This window comes from Cryptotermes secundus, unplaced genomic scaffold (genome assembly GCF_002891405.2).
Source record: "Cryptotermes secundus unplaced genomic scaffold, Csec_1.0 scaffold120, whole genome shotgun sequence".
Lineage (NCBI taxonomy): Eukaryota > Metazoa > Arthropoda > Insecta > Blattodea > Kalotermitidae > Cryptotermes > Cryptotermes secundus.
In genome coordinates, this window is record NW_019742442.1 from 1,739,350 (window position 1) to 1,754,810 (window position 15,461).

At 38.4% G+C, this 15,461-nt stretch overlaps 2 protein-coding genes across 3 annotated transcripts in view; one reads left to right on the plus strand and one right to left on the minus strand.

Annotated features, from left to right (window-relative positions):
* Positions 1-340: 340 nt before the first annotated feature.
* Positions 341-6,411, minus strand: LOC111873108 (transmembrane protein 185B). Its single transcript, XM_023867532.2, has 6 exons — positions 6,220-6,411; positions 5,749-5,925; positions 5,451-5,658; positions 4,276-4,536; positions 4,060-4,183; positions 341-2,133 (listed from the first exon to the last, which is right to left on the minus strand). The coding sequence occupies exons 1-6, from the start codon at positions 6,255-6,257 to the stop codon at positions 1,895-1,897; spliced, it is 1,047 nt and encodes a 348-aa protein (XP_023723300.1). The 5' UTR covers positions 6,258-6,411; the 3' UTR covers positions 341-1,894.
* A 108-nt stretch (positions 6,412-6,519) lies between these two features.
* The window catches only part of LOC111873098 (40S ribosomal protein S3a), a 13,088-nt gene continuing 4,146 nt past the window's right edge, over positions 6,520-15,461 (plus strand). Inside the window, exons 1-4 of one of the 2 annotated variants that reach the window (XM_033754954.1) lie at positions 6,520-6,724; positions 7,067-7,170; positions 11,249-11,445; positions 13,004-13,129. In XM_033754954.1, coding sequence (XP_033610845.1) covers positions 6,663-6,724; positions 7,067-7,170; positions 11,249-11,445; positions 13,004-13,129 — 489 coding nt within the window. In that variant the 5' untranslated portion in view covers positions 6,520-6,662. The remainder of the gene's footprint in view (positions 6,725-7,066; positions 7,171-11,248; positions 11,446-13,003; positions 13,130-15,461) is intronic. The other variant, XM_023867511.1, reaches the window with a different exon arrangement.

A 15,461-nucleotide genomic window follows, 5' to 3' on the forward strand; every position in this document is an offset into this window, starting at 1 on the left:
TATGCACTGTTATCTTAACACATTGCAGACCGGTTGTTTAAATATTTAAATCACCCTGGAGACCAGGGTTTTTAAGCCTAGCACCCTATCTTGTGCACTGTTCACTTTAAAAATTAATATAAAATCTCCTAATTAATTGTAGGAACTAAAATTTTTGGAGAACACTTACCAGAGCTCCTAGAAGTGCTTGCACATGTGATATCTCTGGAAACTTTCATCGGAGCTCTCACTTTCACTGAACACAATATTTTGGGGGGCCCTGTGGCCCCTGTCACTGTCACTTTCACTGAGGCTGGCCTCGCTATCAGAAGACGAAGCAGTTGGCACATCAGATTGCTCATCGGAGAACAAATCTAATATTTCTTGTTCTCCGAGAGAACGCTTCGCCTGCAACTGCTTTCGTCTCTGATCCATGTTGCACTGCTAACTTCCTGGTTCATACGTGGAAGCTTGGACTCGAACACAGGCTTTTTTCTTTAGGGTGTGACAGGAAATGAGCGTGATCATGTTACTGGCTAAGCTAACAAACATAACTACGCACTAGTTATGATGCAATGTGGACACACAGGGAGATATAGTCGGTTGAAACATAACGCGTCAGAAAAGGGCCAATTGGCCCGCCTGGTCCGCAACACTATAGAAACGTAGAGGACCAATTGGCCTCTCCGGTCCTGAATGTGTTAAGCTTTGAATCAGTACATCTGTGGTTGTAACAAAAGATGTATGCAGTATGCAAAATTATGAAGGATGCACTTGGAAAATACATGTACTTCATTGGAGAATATCTTTCTCCTCATTTCTTTTAGTCTTCACTGCTTGTTGAATTTATTCAGACTAAAACTACACACTGCTCATTTAGACTTATGAATCAAAACTGTGTGTCACAAACATTTAGAGAAATACTAGAACCAGTTAAAAACATAACAAAATATCCATGTTTTTAGATTATTCATGTCTCCTTTTCCTTCCATCAGCCTAAATAATCGGAGCATTCTGTATACAGTTTGCAGTCACTGTCATTTAAAGTAAAAATGTTTCTAAGATTAGCAATAACTATAAACCATTAAAATGTGTAATTACTTCCTTCAGTTTTTATTAGTTTTTACTGTATTCTAACTGTTAAATTATAACATCATGGCAATTCTGGGCTTTGTCATAGTTAAGTATTAAACACTGCTGCTCACTGCACATTGAACCTTATGTAGCTTGCAACCCATCCTAAACAGTTTATCACTAAAAAAACATAAATTAAATAGAAATGAACAATTAATCATATATAAATGTGAATAGAAAAAAGTATACACACAGTTACACATTATATTAACCTATGTAAACGCTGTTATAAAAAATAGAAAAAAAACCAATGAAAATTTAATAAAATTTCAACAGAATGTTAGAGCCTGCAGCTCAGTGAAGTTGCAGGACAAACTGCAACACAAGGCTATTTTAATTATCACACATGGACTGAGTGCTTAGTCCTCTGCTGTAGAGCTCATTTTCAAATCTTTTTAAAAGAACCAAGCTCAAGTGTAAGGCCATCATGGGTTTGATTTTCCAGCAAGTTTCAGGTCTTTCTTGTATTCCACTTACGTAATATGCCACAACTCTGCATTATTTGTAAATTTGCTCAGCTGCTCTTTCCAGTATGAACTAAAACTACAGTAGCAAATGTATGCACACAAACAGTACTCTATAGACACTAACTGTAAGTTATATGTACAAATATGAACATCTTCACACAGGCCCTACATTATACAAATGACAGCAGATTCAAATTCCATAAAATTTGTGCAGATTCAAATTCCATAAAATTTGTATATATTCAACCAGTTCTAAATCAAGAAACAAAAGGTTTCTTTGATCCTCATAAATGAGCCATTAATTCATTCACACTTCAGTCTGGCATGTCAATCGATATTACAGGTACCACTGGTTTCAGCAACTCAGTCTTTTTAAACCTTTTATCTGGTTTCATATCTAAGGATGGAGCATCTACCATACCCTCAGGAGCACTCTGCCCCCTTCGTCCTCCTTCATCACTCTGAAGACTATAAGCTATGTTTGCATATTCTTGGAGAAATGGACAAAGACTCAGCAGAAAATGGCAGAAATCTTTGCGGATGCCAAACCACCCTGATAAGAAAATACATGCCATTAAATTAAGATTTCACATAAATGTTATATTACACTGACATGGAAAGTAAAAGCCTGTGTTTTTTAAGCTAGTAATACCTGATGTGTCACACCTGGAACTTGGTGCAAATTAACTGTAATAATGGATTAACATAATTAAAATATTTGTGTGTATGTGTCTAGGTCTATATAATAAAAACATGGATGTATATACAATTCTATGCCAGAAAGAATACAAGTTGTATGACATTACACATAGTAATGCAAATTACCCAGTCAAGTGGTTATGACGTTTATAGATGTCATGCATATTTCTAACTACTCCATTGTAGATATAAGGCCAGTCAGCAACATAAACTTCTATGTTGTTTGCAAGATGTTCTAGTTACTTCAGAATGTGACAGGAAGTTGCTGCTTGCTTGATAGCCGTCCTGGGTTCGAGTTCTTTTGACTAAACATTATGGCAGGTCCTAGCAAAAAGATGTGTGTAAGTGATAAAGTATTTTATGAACTGTTACAAGAGAAAGAAATGAATACAGTGGTATTTCAGAGTGTGAATATAGTAGTGATAGTGAAATAAATGTGAAAATTTCATCAGACTGTGAACAAAGTGTCACCTCTGTTGAAACAGAAAATGTCAACAACAGTAGCATGTAACCTGATGCATGGGAAAATTTAGGTGCTGAGCGACCATGTTTTCCGTTTAGTGTGAAGCCTGGCATAAATGTTGATTCAGACCCCAGTAACCCCCTGGAATATTTTGAGTTGTTCTGTACACCAAACACTGTGGAAGTTATAGTCAGAGAAGCAAATCAGTATGCCCAAAAATTTTTAGAAAACACGCCTAATCTAAAACTAAAATCTAGGACCTATCGCTGGGCTGGTATTGAAAACTACGTAATTATAAAGTATTCACAGTATCTGCCACTTGAGTTGCAGCAATGTTTCCGGTGGTTAGTGATGATTTCATAGTGTGTAAAAGATAACGAATTTCCAGTGGATGTTTGGATGAACAGTTCATTCATCAATACTAGCCTTGAGCTTGCCCACATGACAATAAGAAACTTCATTTATCAACAGGCTTCCACACTGTCACAATAAGCAAAGCTGGGAGTGTGTGTTTTCACTAGAGAGATTTGACAGTAAACTACTATGACAGTGTTTATTTAGTAATTTCTAAAAACCCCACGCCTGTCAAGATCGTATATACTGAATGTGCATGAATCAAGCATAAGTATGAGATTAGTAGTCTCAACCGAAATGATAGTCAGTGGTGACAATGGTGGATTTTTTGAGAATAAACCAAAAATACAGAATTTTACTAATATATATATATATAAACTTTCATATAATGGCTATAGAAATGAAAATATAGGTTTGTGAAGTCTGATAATTTGTCTTCCGAGGCTTTTTGTTCCATAATTTTATAATGACATGGGCATGCAGTAACGTAGTTGGTTGAGGCACAATGCTACAAGCTGGAAGGACATGGGTTCTATTCCCGATGAGGTCACTGGAATTTTTCAATTTACGTAATACTTAGCCAGGATAGTGTAGTAGTGTAGTCAATATAGCGACTGGCTATGGGCTGGACGACTGATGGGTCAAAGTTTGAGTCCCAGTAAGGTCAAGAATTCCCTGGGGTCCACCCAACCTCCTATCCAATAAGTACGAGGAGCTCTTTCCCCTTGTCTCAAGGGAAAAACTTGGTAAATCTAAACACAGACAACAGTGTTGTACCAAAGAACTCTACTGCATTTGGAACAGTAATGGAAAAACTAGAATATCCTCTGCATTTGGAAAGTTACTCAGGGAACTAAGCATGCTCCAAGTGAGTGGACATAGCCTGGTGTGATAAACTCCTAGCAGCTTAACCAAGATCATACCTCTACACTCTTCATAATAAATAAACTGTTCCATACTTACACCTGTTCCCACCTTTAGCACCAAAAGACATAAGGATGAGAGTGCAATAAGATATAAACAACGGTGAAACCACACCGACATAACTTAGAGAGATGTCCTCATCCAGTTTATTGGCTAGCAGTACCTTGAACAAAATAACAAAATTTTTATTATACCAAAGCGAATTATGCCAATGCCACTTTAAAATGTGTTGCAGTATAAGACTGTATTACATACCTGAAAAATTAGTATGGGTATGACAAGAAAAGTGTATCCAAGTGCACTATTGAATGAAGTTCGTCTCTGTTGTGGATTCACTTCAGGGGCTCGTAATAAAATCCCAGCGAAGATGATAGTGTACAGAACTCCCACTAGGGAAAGACACATAAGAATCCACAGAGGAACAAATACCACCTCCCAACTCCATGAGATAAATCCATCAAGTCGTAAGGCCAGAAAGATGAACTGGAGAATGTTCACTGAGCAGAATAACTCCAGCTTTAAAGACAAAAACCAAAGAACAAACACTCACTAAACAAGTTTTAATCTTGTTTATTTTATATATCTCACCTCACTGGCATCATTCATGCAACAGTATTACACAATCCAGCCCTCTTCCAAAATGAGTAAGCCCAAAAATTATATTTAAGCACCACAAAATCAGAGGATATATGTAAATAAATGTGGTACATTGTGCATTCTACAATTAAATGAGTTTGTTCTTTTTCTTTTTGGTGAGTTATTTCACAACACTGTCACTATCTAACATGTAGCATCAATTTTTTTTTTTCCCCCCTTGGCACTACAGCCCCAGTGGGCCTAGGCCTATCTCCATGAACTTCTCCGTTCACTTCGGTTTTTCTAAATCTTACATGTTTAGTAGGACTCCTTGGCTGGGTGACCAGCTCGTCGCAAGGCCTCTACCTGTACACAAACACAGAAAAACACACACAAACTAAACATCCGTGCCCTGAGTGGGATTCGAACCCACGATCCCGGTTTCCAAGCGAGCGAAGACAGTACATGCCTTAGACCGCTCAGCTACCGTGACCGGCTGCAGTATCAAATGATAAGATGATTGGTGAATGATGAATTACAAAGGATTTAAAAGGAAGTGGTCATTGCCTTATTAAGGTACTATCCTAGCATTTACTTGGAGGGACTGAGGAAAAACACAAAAATCCTCAGTGAAGATAGCTGGTGTCCCAGGTCAGATTAAAAATGAGCACCTCCAAAATATGGAGTCTATAGCTTTACCATTATGACAACCCACATGCTATGAATTTATCAATTGATACTCCCCAAAAGAGCAACTTGGAACTGAGACATCAGTTACTACAAATCCCAATAATCATGAACTTATATACATTAAAATGAACATATATAAGATATTCTGTAGTAATAATACATACCTCAAATGAACGGTCATGTTTAACTGCCCAAATACAAACAGCAATTGACACTATTGAAATAAATATCAAGGGAATAAATACGAGGATCCAAAGATGTCTGCCAGATTCCAATTTGTCACAAACTAAGAGCTCAAACATAAGCAGAATAAGATGAAGAGCTAAACTTATGAGCATTGCTTTGTAATGAACATATGCTTCACCTTCGAGCCTGTAACAACAGCACAATCAAGATTATGAATAATGTGAATTTTGATATTAACTTAAAATCTGTAGAAAAATGTAAGACATAATTACTAACCTAAAATGTGGGTATCTCCACCATACATAACTTCCTACTGTAGCACCAGTAATAACCATAAACTTCCAAAACCAAATTGGTATAAAAACTGTCCAATAACTCCACTGGACAGTGCCATCCAAACGAAGGGCAAACAAAGCAGTAAAAATCATCAAACACACATGTACTAGGAACTTGCTGAAACAGATATTACGAAAACATAAGTTGTGAATTGTATTTAGACCATATAATGTCATAATATATACAATATAAATTTGTTTGTAACATCATGTTACTGCAAGAAGTTCAGCATTTTGTTCCTTGCAAACGGTATAGGGTTTACTGACAGCAAAGTTAAATCGAAGAATTTGAAATGGTGTAGTGTGCGAGAGCCGTTTCTCATTTTATAAGATAAAGGTCAAGGGAGGTTTAGAATAATAAGGAACCGAGCAAGCTTCTGACAAAGGGAAAAATTTGCTGCCTGCAACGAACCTTGGATTAAAATCCTGAAATAATGTCTGCAGGTTCATCTTTACAGTCCCTGGTACTCAGAGATGAACCTAGATATTATTAAGCAATTTACTGTATCATAACTGTAATAAAAACTGTATGTATTAAAATAACGTAAACAAACACCACTCTTTTTAATTATTTTTCCCTATCAGCTGGTTCATGCTGCTGTATTACAAAGTCGATAACTATCGATTAATTTCTCTTTAATAGCTTGTGTCCGTGTAGTGCTTTGTTAATTTACTTTAATATCTAGAAACGTTCAAAATTAAAATTTATATTAAAGCTTTTTAAACATTTAGAGAATATCTAATTTTGCTTCATCCATGAACGACTTACGAATTTAAGTCGAAAATATCGATAGGTAATGGGAAACATCCTTTTCCGGATTGACCTGGCTCGTTCGTTTATGTCACTGACTAATCATGGCCGTTGGTAAAAATAAGGGTTTGTCTAAAGGAGGAAAGAAGGGTGTAAAAAAGAAGATGTGAGTAAAATAACAGAAACAGATTATTTTATATATTCTTATAGTTTCATTCGTTAGCATAAAGTTTATTTCCTTTTATAGATGTGCATGATGAAGTAAGATCTTGTACGTGGGGTTTAGGACCTCGTCCGCATGTTAGGCTAGAAGCATGTTGCTTCAACTGATTTATCAGGTTTAGAGTTTATGGCCAAACGTTTACAAATGAGTCGAATAGTTAAGTGTGTAGTTATTATTTGTTGGACTATGTGGTTATCGTAAAGACCAAAGATTTGACCACATCTTGTTGAGAAAAGGAACTCTGGTATCCCGTAAGATATTTATGTAATTTTATTTTATTTTTAGCGTCGATCCATTCACAAGAAAAGATTGGTACGATGTGAAGGCACCGTCAATGTTCGCTACCCGGCAGATCGGTAAAACTCTTGTGAACCGTACACAAGGAACAAGTAAGTTTTTATGTTTAAGGTATTGCCATGTTGTAATGATTTGAGTGAAGTAATTTGTACCCCAGCAGGTGTCATAGTTGTACTGCTGAAGTTCAGATATTGTGACACGATGGTGACTATACACAGGTTTCTGGTTAGTAGTGCAATTTAATGGACACCAAATCATCTTATTTACAAATCATTACACAGTTCACAAGTATTCACTGTCGTTTCATAATTCGTTATTTCAGTCTTGGCTGCATGCTCTTATGTCGTAGGCACATTGTTGAGCTCCAGGCAGGGACTCCATTGTTAGCTTTCACGATCTCTGTGCTTTGTCTCGTTTCCTCCAAATTGACAAGAAATCATCACCCGCTCCCAGTGAATGCATCTGCAACTTTTTTACTCAGGATTCTGGTTTATAGGTGTCATGACAATGTATTGTTCTCATATTTAAATGCATTTTTATACCGCCATCTTTGATTCAATTGTCTAGATAATGTGGGACCCTCAACGTCTCACAACCCTATGGGCCTTCACGGCCTGTTACAGGGATAGCTTTACTTACTTTTATATATGAATTTCATTGTTAATTTTTTCCTTAATTAGGATTGTTAACCTTTAATGTCTGAAGTGCACCAGTCGGTACAGTGATAAACATGGTTGAAGTGGCCGAAGTACACCGATTTGTGTAGTCAGACATATACGAGTAAACTCCAGTAGCGGAAGCTTGAGCGCACTCTGATGGTAGAAGCTAACGCCCAGTGCTTTATATTTATTTTTAAATATAGTAAAATTCAGTGTGAATACCATTTTTTAATTATCTGTTTGATGTGTATACAGGGTTCACCCCTCCCACCACATCATGTAACTGAATCTCGCCTTTGTAAGGTACCTCCTGAAGCACCCAAAAATGCATAGTCCCATGTCACATATCTTTAACTTCTGTTGCATTTCAATTTCATCATCTTCCAAACAATATATCCATGCAATTTTATGATGACATGAAACTACAATATTCGAACTCACCGTGAATTCAAAGAACACTGATTGCAATCTGTGCTACAATGCATGTGTTTATGACTTTAGAAAGGGCAATATTCTATATCCAATGCAGTGGGAGGGCTTTGCACTGAAGAATGGAATAAAGACCCTGTAATCTTCCTTGAACTGCAATGTTTTCACTTTTCTGTCCTTTAGTCAAAAGACTGAAGAGAGCAACAAAGATGGGAAATTTCCAGCAGAGAACGGAATGATTTTATTGCTTCCAGCTGGTGTATGGCACCAGAGAATGCAAAAATATTTCAAGTGCCAGAAGCAGGAATGATTTTATAATGCAGAACTGCTCTATGAAGAAGCAGGGAACAGTTTTTACAGTATGCATCAAAATTACAAGAAAAATTTTAAAATAGAGTATAACTTCTTTGTCTAAATATTTTCAAATCTTACATTGCACTATGTGGCACCATGTTCTTTGCTGAAAAACAGAGTTAATTCCATTTATCATACAAATTGTATTAGATACAACATTTTTAAATAGAATATAAGGGTCCTAGCAGGAATTTACATTTAAATGCAGAGCAGCAGCGGTCATTTAAATAAACTCGGCCAACTCAAGCTAACACAGTGTTAAAAAAACTGGTGTTTAAAGGTGAATGTAGACGGAATACATTGTGCTGTCATGGTTACCAGTAGTGATGATTTTCTATCAGCCATATACAGAGTCTTTTGAACTGGAACTTGAAAGATTTTGAGTAGCATTATGACATTAAGGCCAAAGGCTGGAATAATGGAGCCAGAAGAGTGAGTCGTTCCTAGGCAACAGCATGCTAAACACACACAACAGTAGAGTAACTGTTGAAAATGGTGTTTTTATGTGGTCTTAATTGGGGTTATATACTGAGGACAAATGAGTAGAGCTAGTCATTATACAGGGTATACATAAAAGAATGGTGCGGTTTCAAAAGTTAATAATAAAACTTATTTCTCACCTTACGTGGGCACAACATACACCGTCAGTGGCAGCAACTGTCCAAGTTTCTCATGCGCTGCCAGCAGTTCGCTTCTCATGCTTGCCGTGTGGCCGCAGGTCCAGTTTCAGCGATGGCGTTGCAGCAGGAGGAGGCTTTCTGTTGCTCCGTTTTGAGGTGTCCAGATCTGTGATTACAGTGCAGCATGAGTTTTGTGCACAGTTTCAAAGAGACTTGTCACATAAGAATAACATAAGCAGGTGGTACCGACAGTTTGTAGAAACTGGATGCTTATATAAAGGCAAAAGTCCAGGTTGACCTTGTTTGTCTGATTACAACATTGAAAGAATGTGTGAGGCATTTCAGCGAAGTCCCCGCAAGTCAGCAGGTAGAGGAAACAGAATTTGGCATGGCAAAAATGACGGTGTGGAAGGTGTTGCATAAGCGGCTATGCTTTAAACTGTACAAGATGCGATTGGTGCAGGCACTTAAACCAACAGACAAAGCGAAAAGGCGTGACTTTTGCGAGGAGATGCAGTTGAAAATGGAGGAAGATGGGTTCGTAGAAAGACTGATCTTCTCCGATGAAGCCACATTCCACATCAGCGGCAAAGTGAACAGACCCAATGTCCGTATCTGGGGAACTGAGCAACCCACATGCACCAATAGAGCACCAGAGTGACTCTCCAAAAGTAAAAGTTTTCTGTGCGGTGTGTCCTGCGAGATAGTGCATGGCCCATTCTTCGCTGAAGCAACTGTGGCTGGTGACTCATTTTTGGACATGCTGGAAAGCTGGTTGTTGCCGCAGTTGAATACCAATCATGACAATTACATTCTACAACTGGATGGAGCTCCCCCCCCCATTTTCACAGGAATGTATGAGTGTTTCTCAATCGTGTTCTTCCACAGCGCTGGAGCGGACATGCTGCTGCAAATGGAGACAACCTTCTCCCTTGGCCACCCTGTTTGCCAGATCTTACACCATGCGATTTCTTTGTTTGGGGGTTCATTAAAGACAACGCTTAGCCACCACCATTGCTCACATCCATCCGTAAACTTTGTGATCGGATAACGCATATACTGCAGGCCATTACAGCGTACATGGTACACCGGGTCTGGGCTGAGTTTCATTACTGTGTGGATGTGTCTCGTGTGACCCAGGGTGCACACATTGAAGGTTTGTAATTAACACATGATAAAGTTGGACAGTTGGTGCCACTGAAGGTGTATGTAATGCCCATGTAAGTTGGGAAATAAATTTCTTATTAACCTTTGAAACCGCACCATTCTTTTGTGTATAGCCTGTATACACGTATAGCCAAGCTTTGTGGAGGCAGGGTCGAATAACCTCCACCATGACCCTGTGAGTTGTAGGTGACAAAAAGGGAACCCAGTTCCTGGGGGTACAACCAGGGGATATAAATATGGGGACCCTGCCCTCCAGGTTGAGGGAGTCTCAAATCAGACAGTAAAATGTGGTAATTAGTCCCGTGCGACTAGGACATGAGAATGACTGTGCTGGCAAGGACCAGCAGCAATTGTAAATGACAGACCTATCCTCTCATTAGAGAGGATGTTACATAACTATAACTGCAAGTGTTCGGTTGGAAAATAAAATTGCTAGTTGTGAGTCTCAAGGGACTTGTCACCAAGACAAAGTAATTAGCGTTAAACCGCCAGTCATAAAGTGACTCAGACTCTGACAGAGCTAGTCATGGCTTGGAAGCCATTAGTTGCAAGTTTGTCAGTCAATTTTCAACCATTAAGGACATAAGCACAGAAGTTGAATACGCATTGTCAGGAGGAAAATGTGTTTCTGTTTAAAGGCCAATTCTGAACTTATTGAGTATGCCCTCATAGCCAACTTCTATTAAATTAATCCACTTATGGATTCAGGGATCCAGAAATGCAATCTGCTTAAAATCTGTTTGACCAAAGTCTCGCAGTATACTGCACCCAGATATGTTTATATTCTCCACCAGTCTTTTCCTCAGTTCTTTGTTGTGACGGTGGGAGGTATAGCCAGAGCTCTGTTTGGGTACATGCTAAATGGTTTCAAATAAAGAGACTGTATTATAGAACTTGTTTTATTACATATATTTAAATAATTATTAACGTTTGCTTTATAGAGATTGCATCTGAGGGCCTGAAATACAGAGTATTTGAAGTGTCTTTGGCCGACTTGCAAAATGACAACGATGCTGAACGTTCATTCCGTAAGTTTCGCCTGATTGCTGAAGATGTGCAGGGCAGGAATGTGCTCACAAATTTCCATGGCATGGACCTGACCACTGACAAACTTCGGTCAATGGTTAAAAAATGGCAGGTGAGTGCAGATTGTTTACTGTTACTTGCCATGGAAAGTTTATTGAAGTAGATCTCAAGGTTCATGTAATTCTTATTAAGGTGATTCTGTCATAAATGGAAAGATGGCATATTCATAGAATGAGATTTTGAATGATTGTTTTGTGTGCAGATGTAGCAGCGTGACAGAACTCAAGAACTGTGTGCCTAGTGCATAGGTGTGAGGGTTTGTAGTTGTAGTATGTATGGCAAAGCTGTAAACTTCTCTCGGCCGTTGCACCATGTCTGCCTAAAAATCCCCACAGATCATTCTAAATAGTCTTTGTGGTCTGATACAAGGTTGTTAAATGACAACCATTGGACTGCTTATTCACTGTGTTCCTGCATATGTTACTTGACACCTATCTCACTGATGATTGAGACACTGTGAACGTTATTACTCCCTTTTATGCAGTAGCTGTAAAATTATTGGTGGAATTACAGAACCCACAGCTTTATGTGGATTGTGAACAGTAATAAGATTCTGTTCTTCAGGTTTAAACGAAGACCTCAGTCCATAATTATCATACTAAAATGTAATTAGGGGCTGAACCTGAAGGCTGCGTCATAGCTGAAGCAGCTAGTCTTTGGCTTTCCACCGCGGCGGCCAGGGTTCAATCCTGGGTCTGGTCAAGTGGGATTTGTGGTGGACAAAGTGGCACTGGGGCAGGTTTTCTCTGGGTATTTTGGTTTCCCCTGCCAATCTTCATTCCACTAATAGCTCCACAATCACCCTCACCTATCATCTGGGGCTGGTACAATAGGCCAGAAGTGGCCGCAGTGCAAGGGACTTAGTCCCATCCCACTAGCATTAAACAAAATTAGGGGTTTAACCTGAATACTGTGATAAAAGGAACTTATGCTGTTCTGCCAAAATAAATTTAAACCTGGAAAGAAATAGCAGCTATGTAAAGAAGAGCTTATCTGTTTTGAGAGGGAGAGAAGAGGGTGGATGGGAGAAAATGTATTTGCATTCCGTGGAGAGAATTGGAGACAATTTTAAGAAACTGTGCAGTTTATAATACCAACAAAATATGACTTGAAGTGTACTATCTTCTGGGATATAATGCGATGTAGTCCGTTGAAAGTCATCCAATGTTTTGGAGGAACATATAACCTCCATCTTCAGGGTTGAATACGCCGAGCAAGATACCAGCATAAAAGCAGGTGGCTAGCATTATGTCCCAGAAGATAGTACTCTTCATAACAATTTCTGTAAGAACCTCAGAGCCTACAAAATATGAGCTGTGAAAATTCTGTGTGGTCTGGCAGAAGCTCGCCAACCTTTTTAATGAACATACTGCCTCCCTCCTCGAGGTAAATGAAGCAGGGGCTTCTTGTATGGCTTTCTCTTTGATCCTAGAAATAGATGCAGTACATTCCCCTGAAATATCCCAGATCTACTGGTCCACATTGCATTACATCCTGGAAGACAGTCATGCTTGAAAACCTTGAATGTGACATTTATGAAGACAGATTGGAAATATTGGCTTTATATTCTACTGTAATTAGCTTTGTCTGGTTTCTGTGCATTTTTTCAGACATTAATTGAAGCTAACGTAGATGTAAAAACAACAGATGGTTACTTGCTGCGAGTGTTTTGTATTGGTTTCACCAACAAGGACCAGATGTCACAAAGAAAGACTTGCTATGCCCAGCACACACAGGTATGATGTGAGAAGTGCAGTTGGTGTTTTAACTGATAATAGTAAATAGTCATAATGTCTTGTGTGTACTCTTGCATTCAGTCAGTTATCACAAAGAAGAATTGGATTTGTTCTGCTTTTGTATTCTGTTGTTTCATTTACATTACTTTCTGTGATTCCAAAATACAGAAGGGTCATGTGTAATATATATTTGAGTCCAGAGTTGTACAAATTATGAGTGTGTTGAAAAAATGACAAATTGCATACCTAATCTGATGCCCTCCAATTTACATAACACTCATCATATTCAGTTATTGATTTGTATGCCGTGTTTTAAATCTTTACCCTCTTATTGTCAGGCACTTCAAGAAAGAAAAAACACAGCAAACCTTTCTCCAACATGGGTTTGATTATACACAATCTGACAAACACTTTGTAATAGCATATGAAAAATACTGAACTCTTTAAAAAGTTAAATATAGTTTATCTGATGCTTATTTGTATAGCCAACATGGTTATATGTAACCGTGTAATGATTCAGCCATCTGCAATATCTTCTGCATACTTTTTTCATCCCCTTCATCGTCATCACCATGTTGCATGATTCTCTGTGGCCTCAGTATCAGTTAGGATGTTGCCTTGTATTGTTTTCTCATACATTACTGTCCGTGTGATGTAGCTCTAGGACAGCATTGTGGAATATAAACACGATAAGGAAAGAAACAACATTAGATTATGATATTAGCTGAGAAAATAAAGATTCTAGACAAATTGCATTGTGTTATGGCAGCATTGGTTGGCCGTGAGTATCATGTGAATGAATCTACCATAACGCCATTCTAAAAAGAGAAGAGAAGATGTGTGCAGGTGTAAAAGCTTCTCACTCAAAATGGTAAGATGTTTCAAGCGTTAGGTGGAGTCCACCTTTGGTGAAAATGAAGTTACTGAATGTGCACATGAGTGAACAAGTACACAAAGGGCTCTGTTGTTGCCATGGCTATTTGGAAGGAAGCTCATAGCTTGTGTGAGCACTTTGTCACCCACAAAGTGGATTGGAGTCTGTGTGCAGGTGATTTTCATGCCATCAGAGGCAAATTGTCCAGATTTATCATCCAGCTCATTTGACCTGAATAATATGTAGCTGCAAGGCAAAACTTGGTCAGCTGATCATGCAGTGACAGAACATTACAAGCCTAAGATACCCATGTCAATTGAGGAATAAGTTGATGTCCCAGATCAGGTCTTATGTGCGGCTGAGAAGGGTCTAACCCTTAGGAGATGAGCAACAGGACATATGCCACAAAGTAGCAGAAGGTGGCATTAGGGTTCAAGGCCTGCAAGGATAAGCTTACTTTGCTTTTTGTAGGAAGACTTCAGATGACGTCAAGTGCAGGCTTTTCTGTAAACCTGCATATGTTAAAAATGAGTAAAATGGCCTGGGTGTTTAGGATTTTGTTTAACTAGTTGCATGACAGTTCTGTGCATGAGGTGAAAGAATACAAAGATTCTTGACTTCAGAGTGGCCCTGATTATAATACAGAAATACTGCAGTTCATTCATCTGAATGTCATGATAATTCTTACCTGTGAATACCATGTCATTAATACAACTAGTGGATGAAGGATTTATTAAAGACATTCAAGTCTCCTTACACTAGAATTGTATATACATGTATGTCACAGGGGTACTTTTCATACAAAAAGAAGACAAGGTGGATGATCTGCCAGAATCTCATTATTTATGACTAATGCATTATGAACTTGAAATGCTGATCGTGAGTGGTGGCATTGATGATGATGCCAAGGACAAAGAACCCAGTAAGCCTATGTTACCAGTGAAGGCTGTGTCCAGTTTTATTCACAAGATAGACAAGCTGGCACAGATGGATGTCAGTATGGATTTCCTAATGGTAAGGAGTTTTAAATTTAAAAGAGGACTTGCAGAACTTATGGCATCACATGAGGAAGTCTTTGGAAGATTGTCTTATGAAAAACGAACAGTGAAAAATTGCTGATTTTGTAAAACCAAAGTCGCCCATTCCCACTTTTCTTGATCCCAAGCCAAGCCACCAACATCTGCACCAGAAATTATGGATTTTCGTGCCTTAACTTTTATGCAGATATTTTATTTTAAAGGCCAACTTTCTGATGATATTTCACTTTCAGGCTTCATTTCCCAGTAATGCTTTATTGTATTACATAGTTCATAAATGTATTATTTTGTTCTATATACAGGGTGTCCCAGGAGGAATGTGCCAAACTTCGGGAGGGTGTTCCTTATGTTAAAGTATGCCGATATAACCCAAAACACCTATGTCCAAAGTTGAACGGTTACGGAGATAATGGCCCGAGAA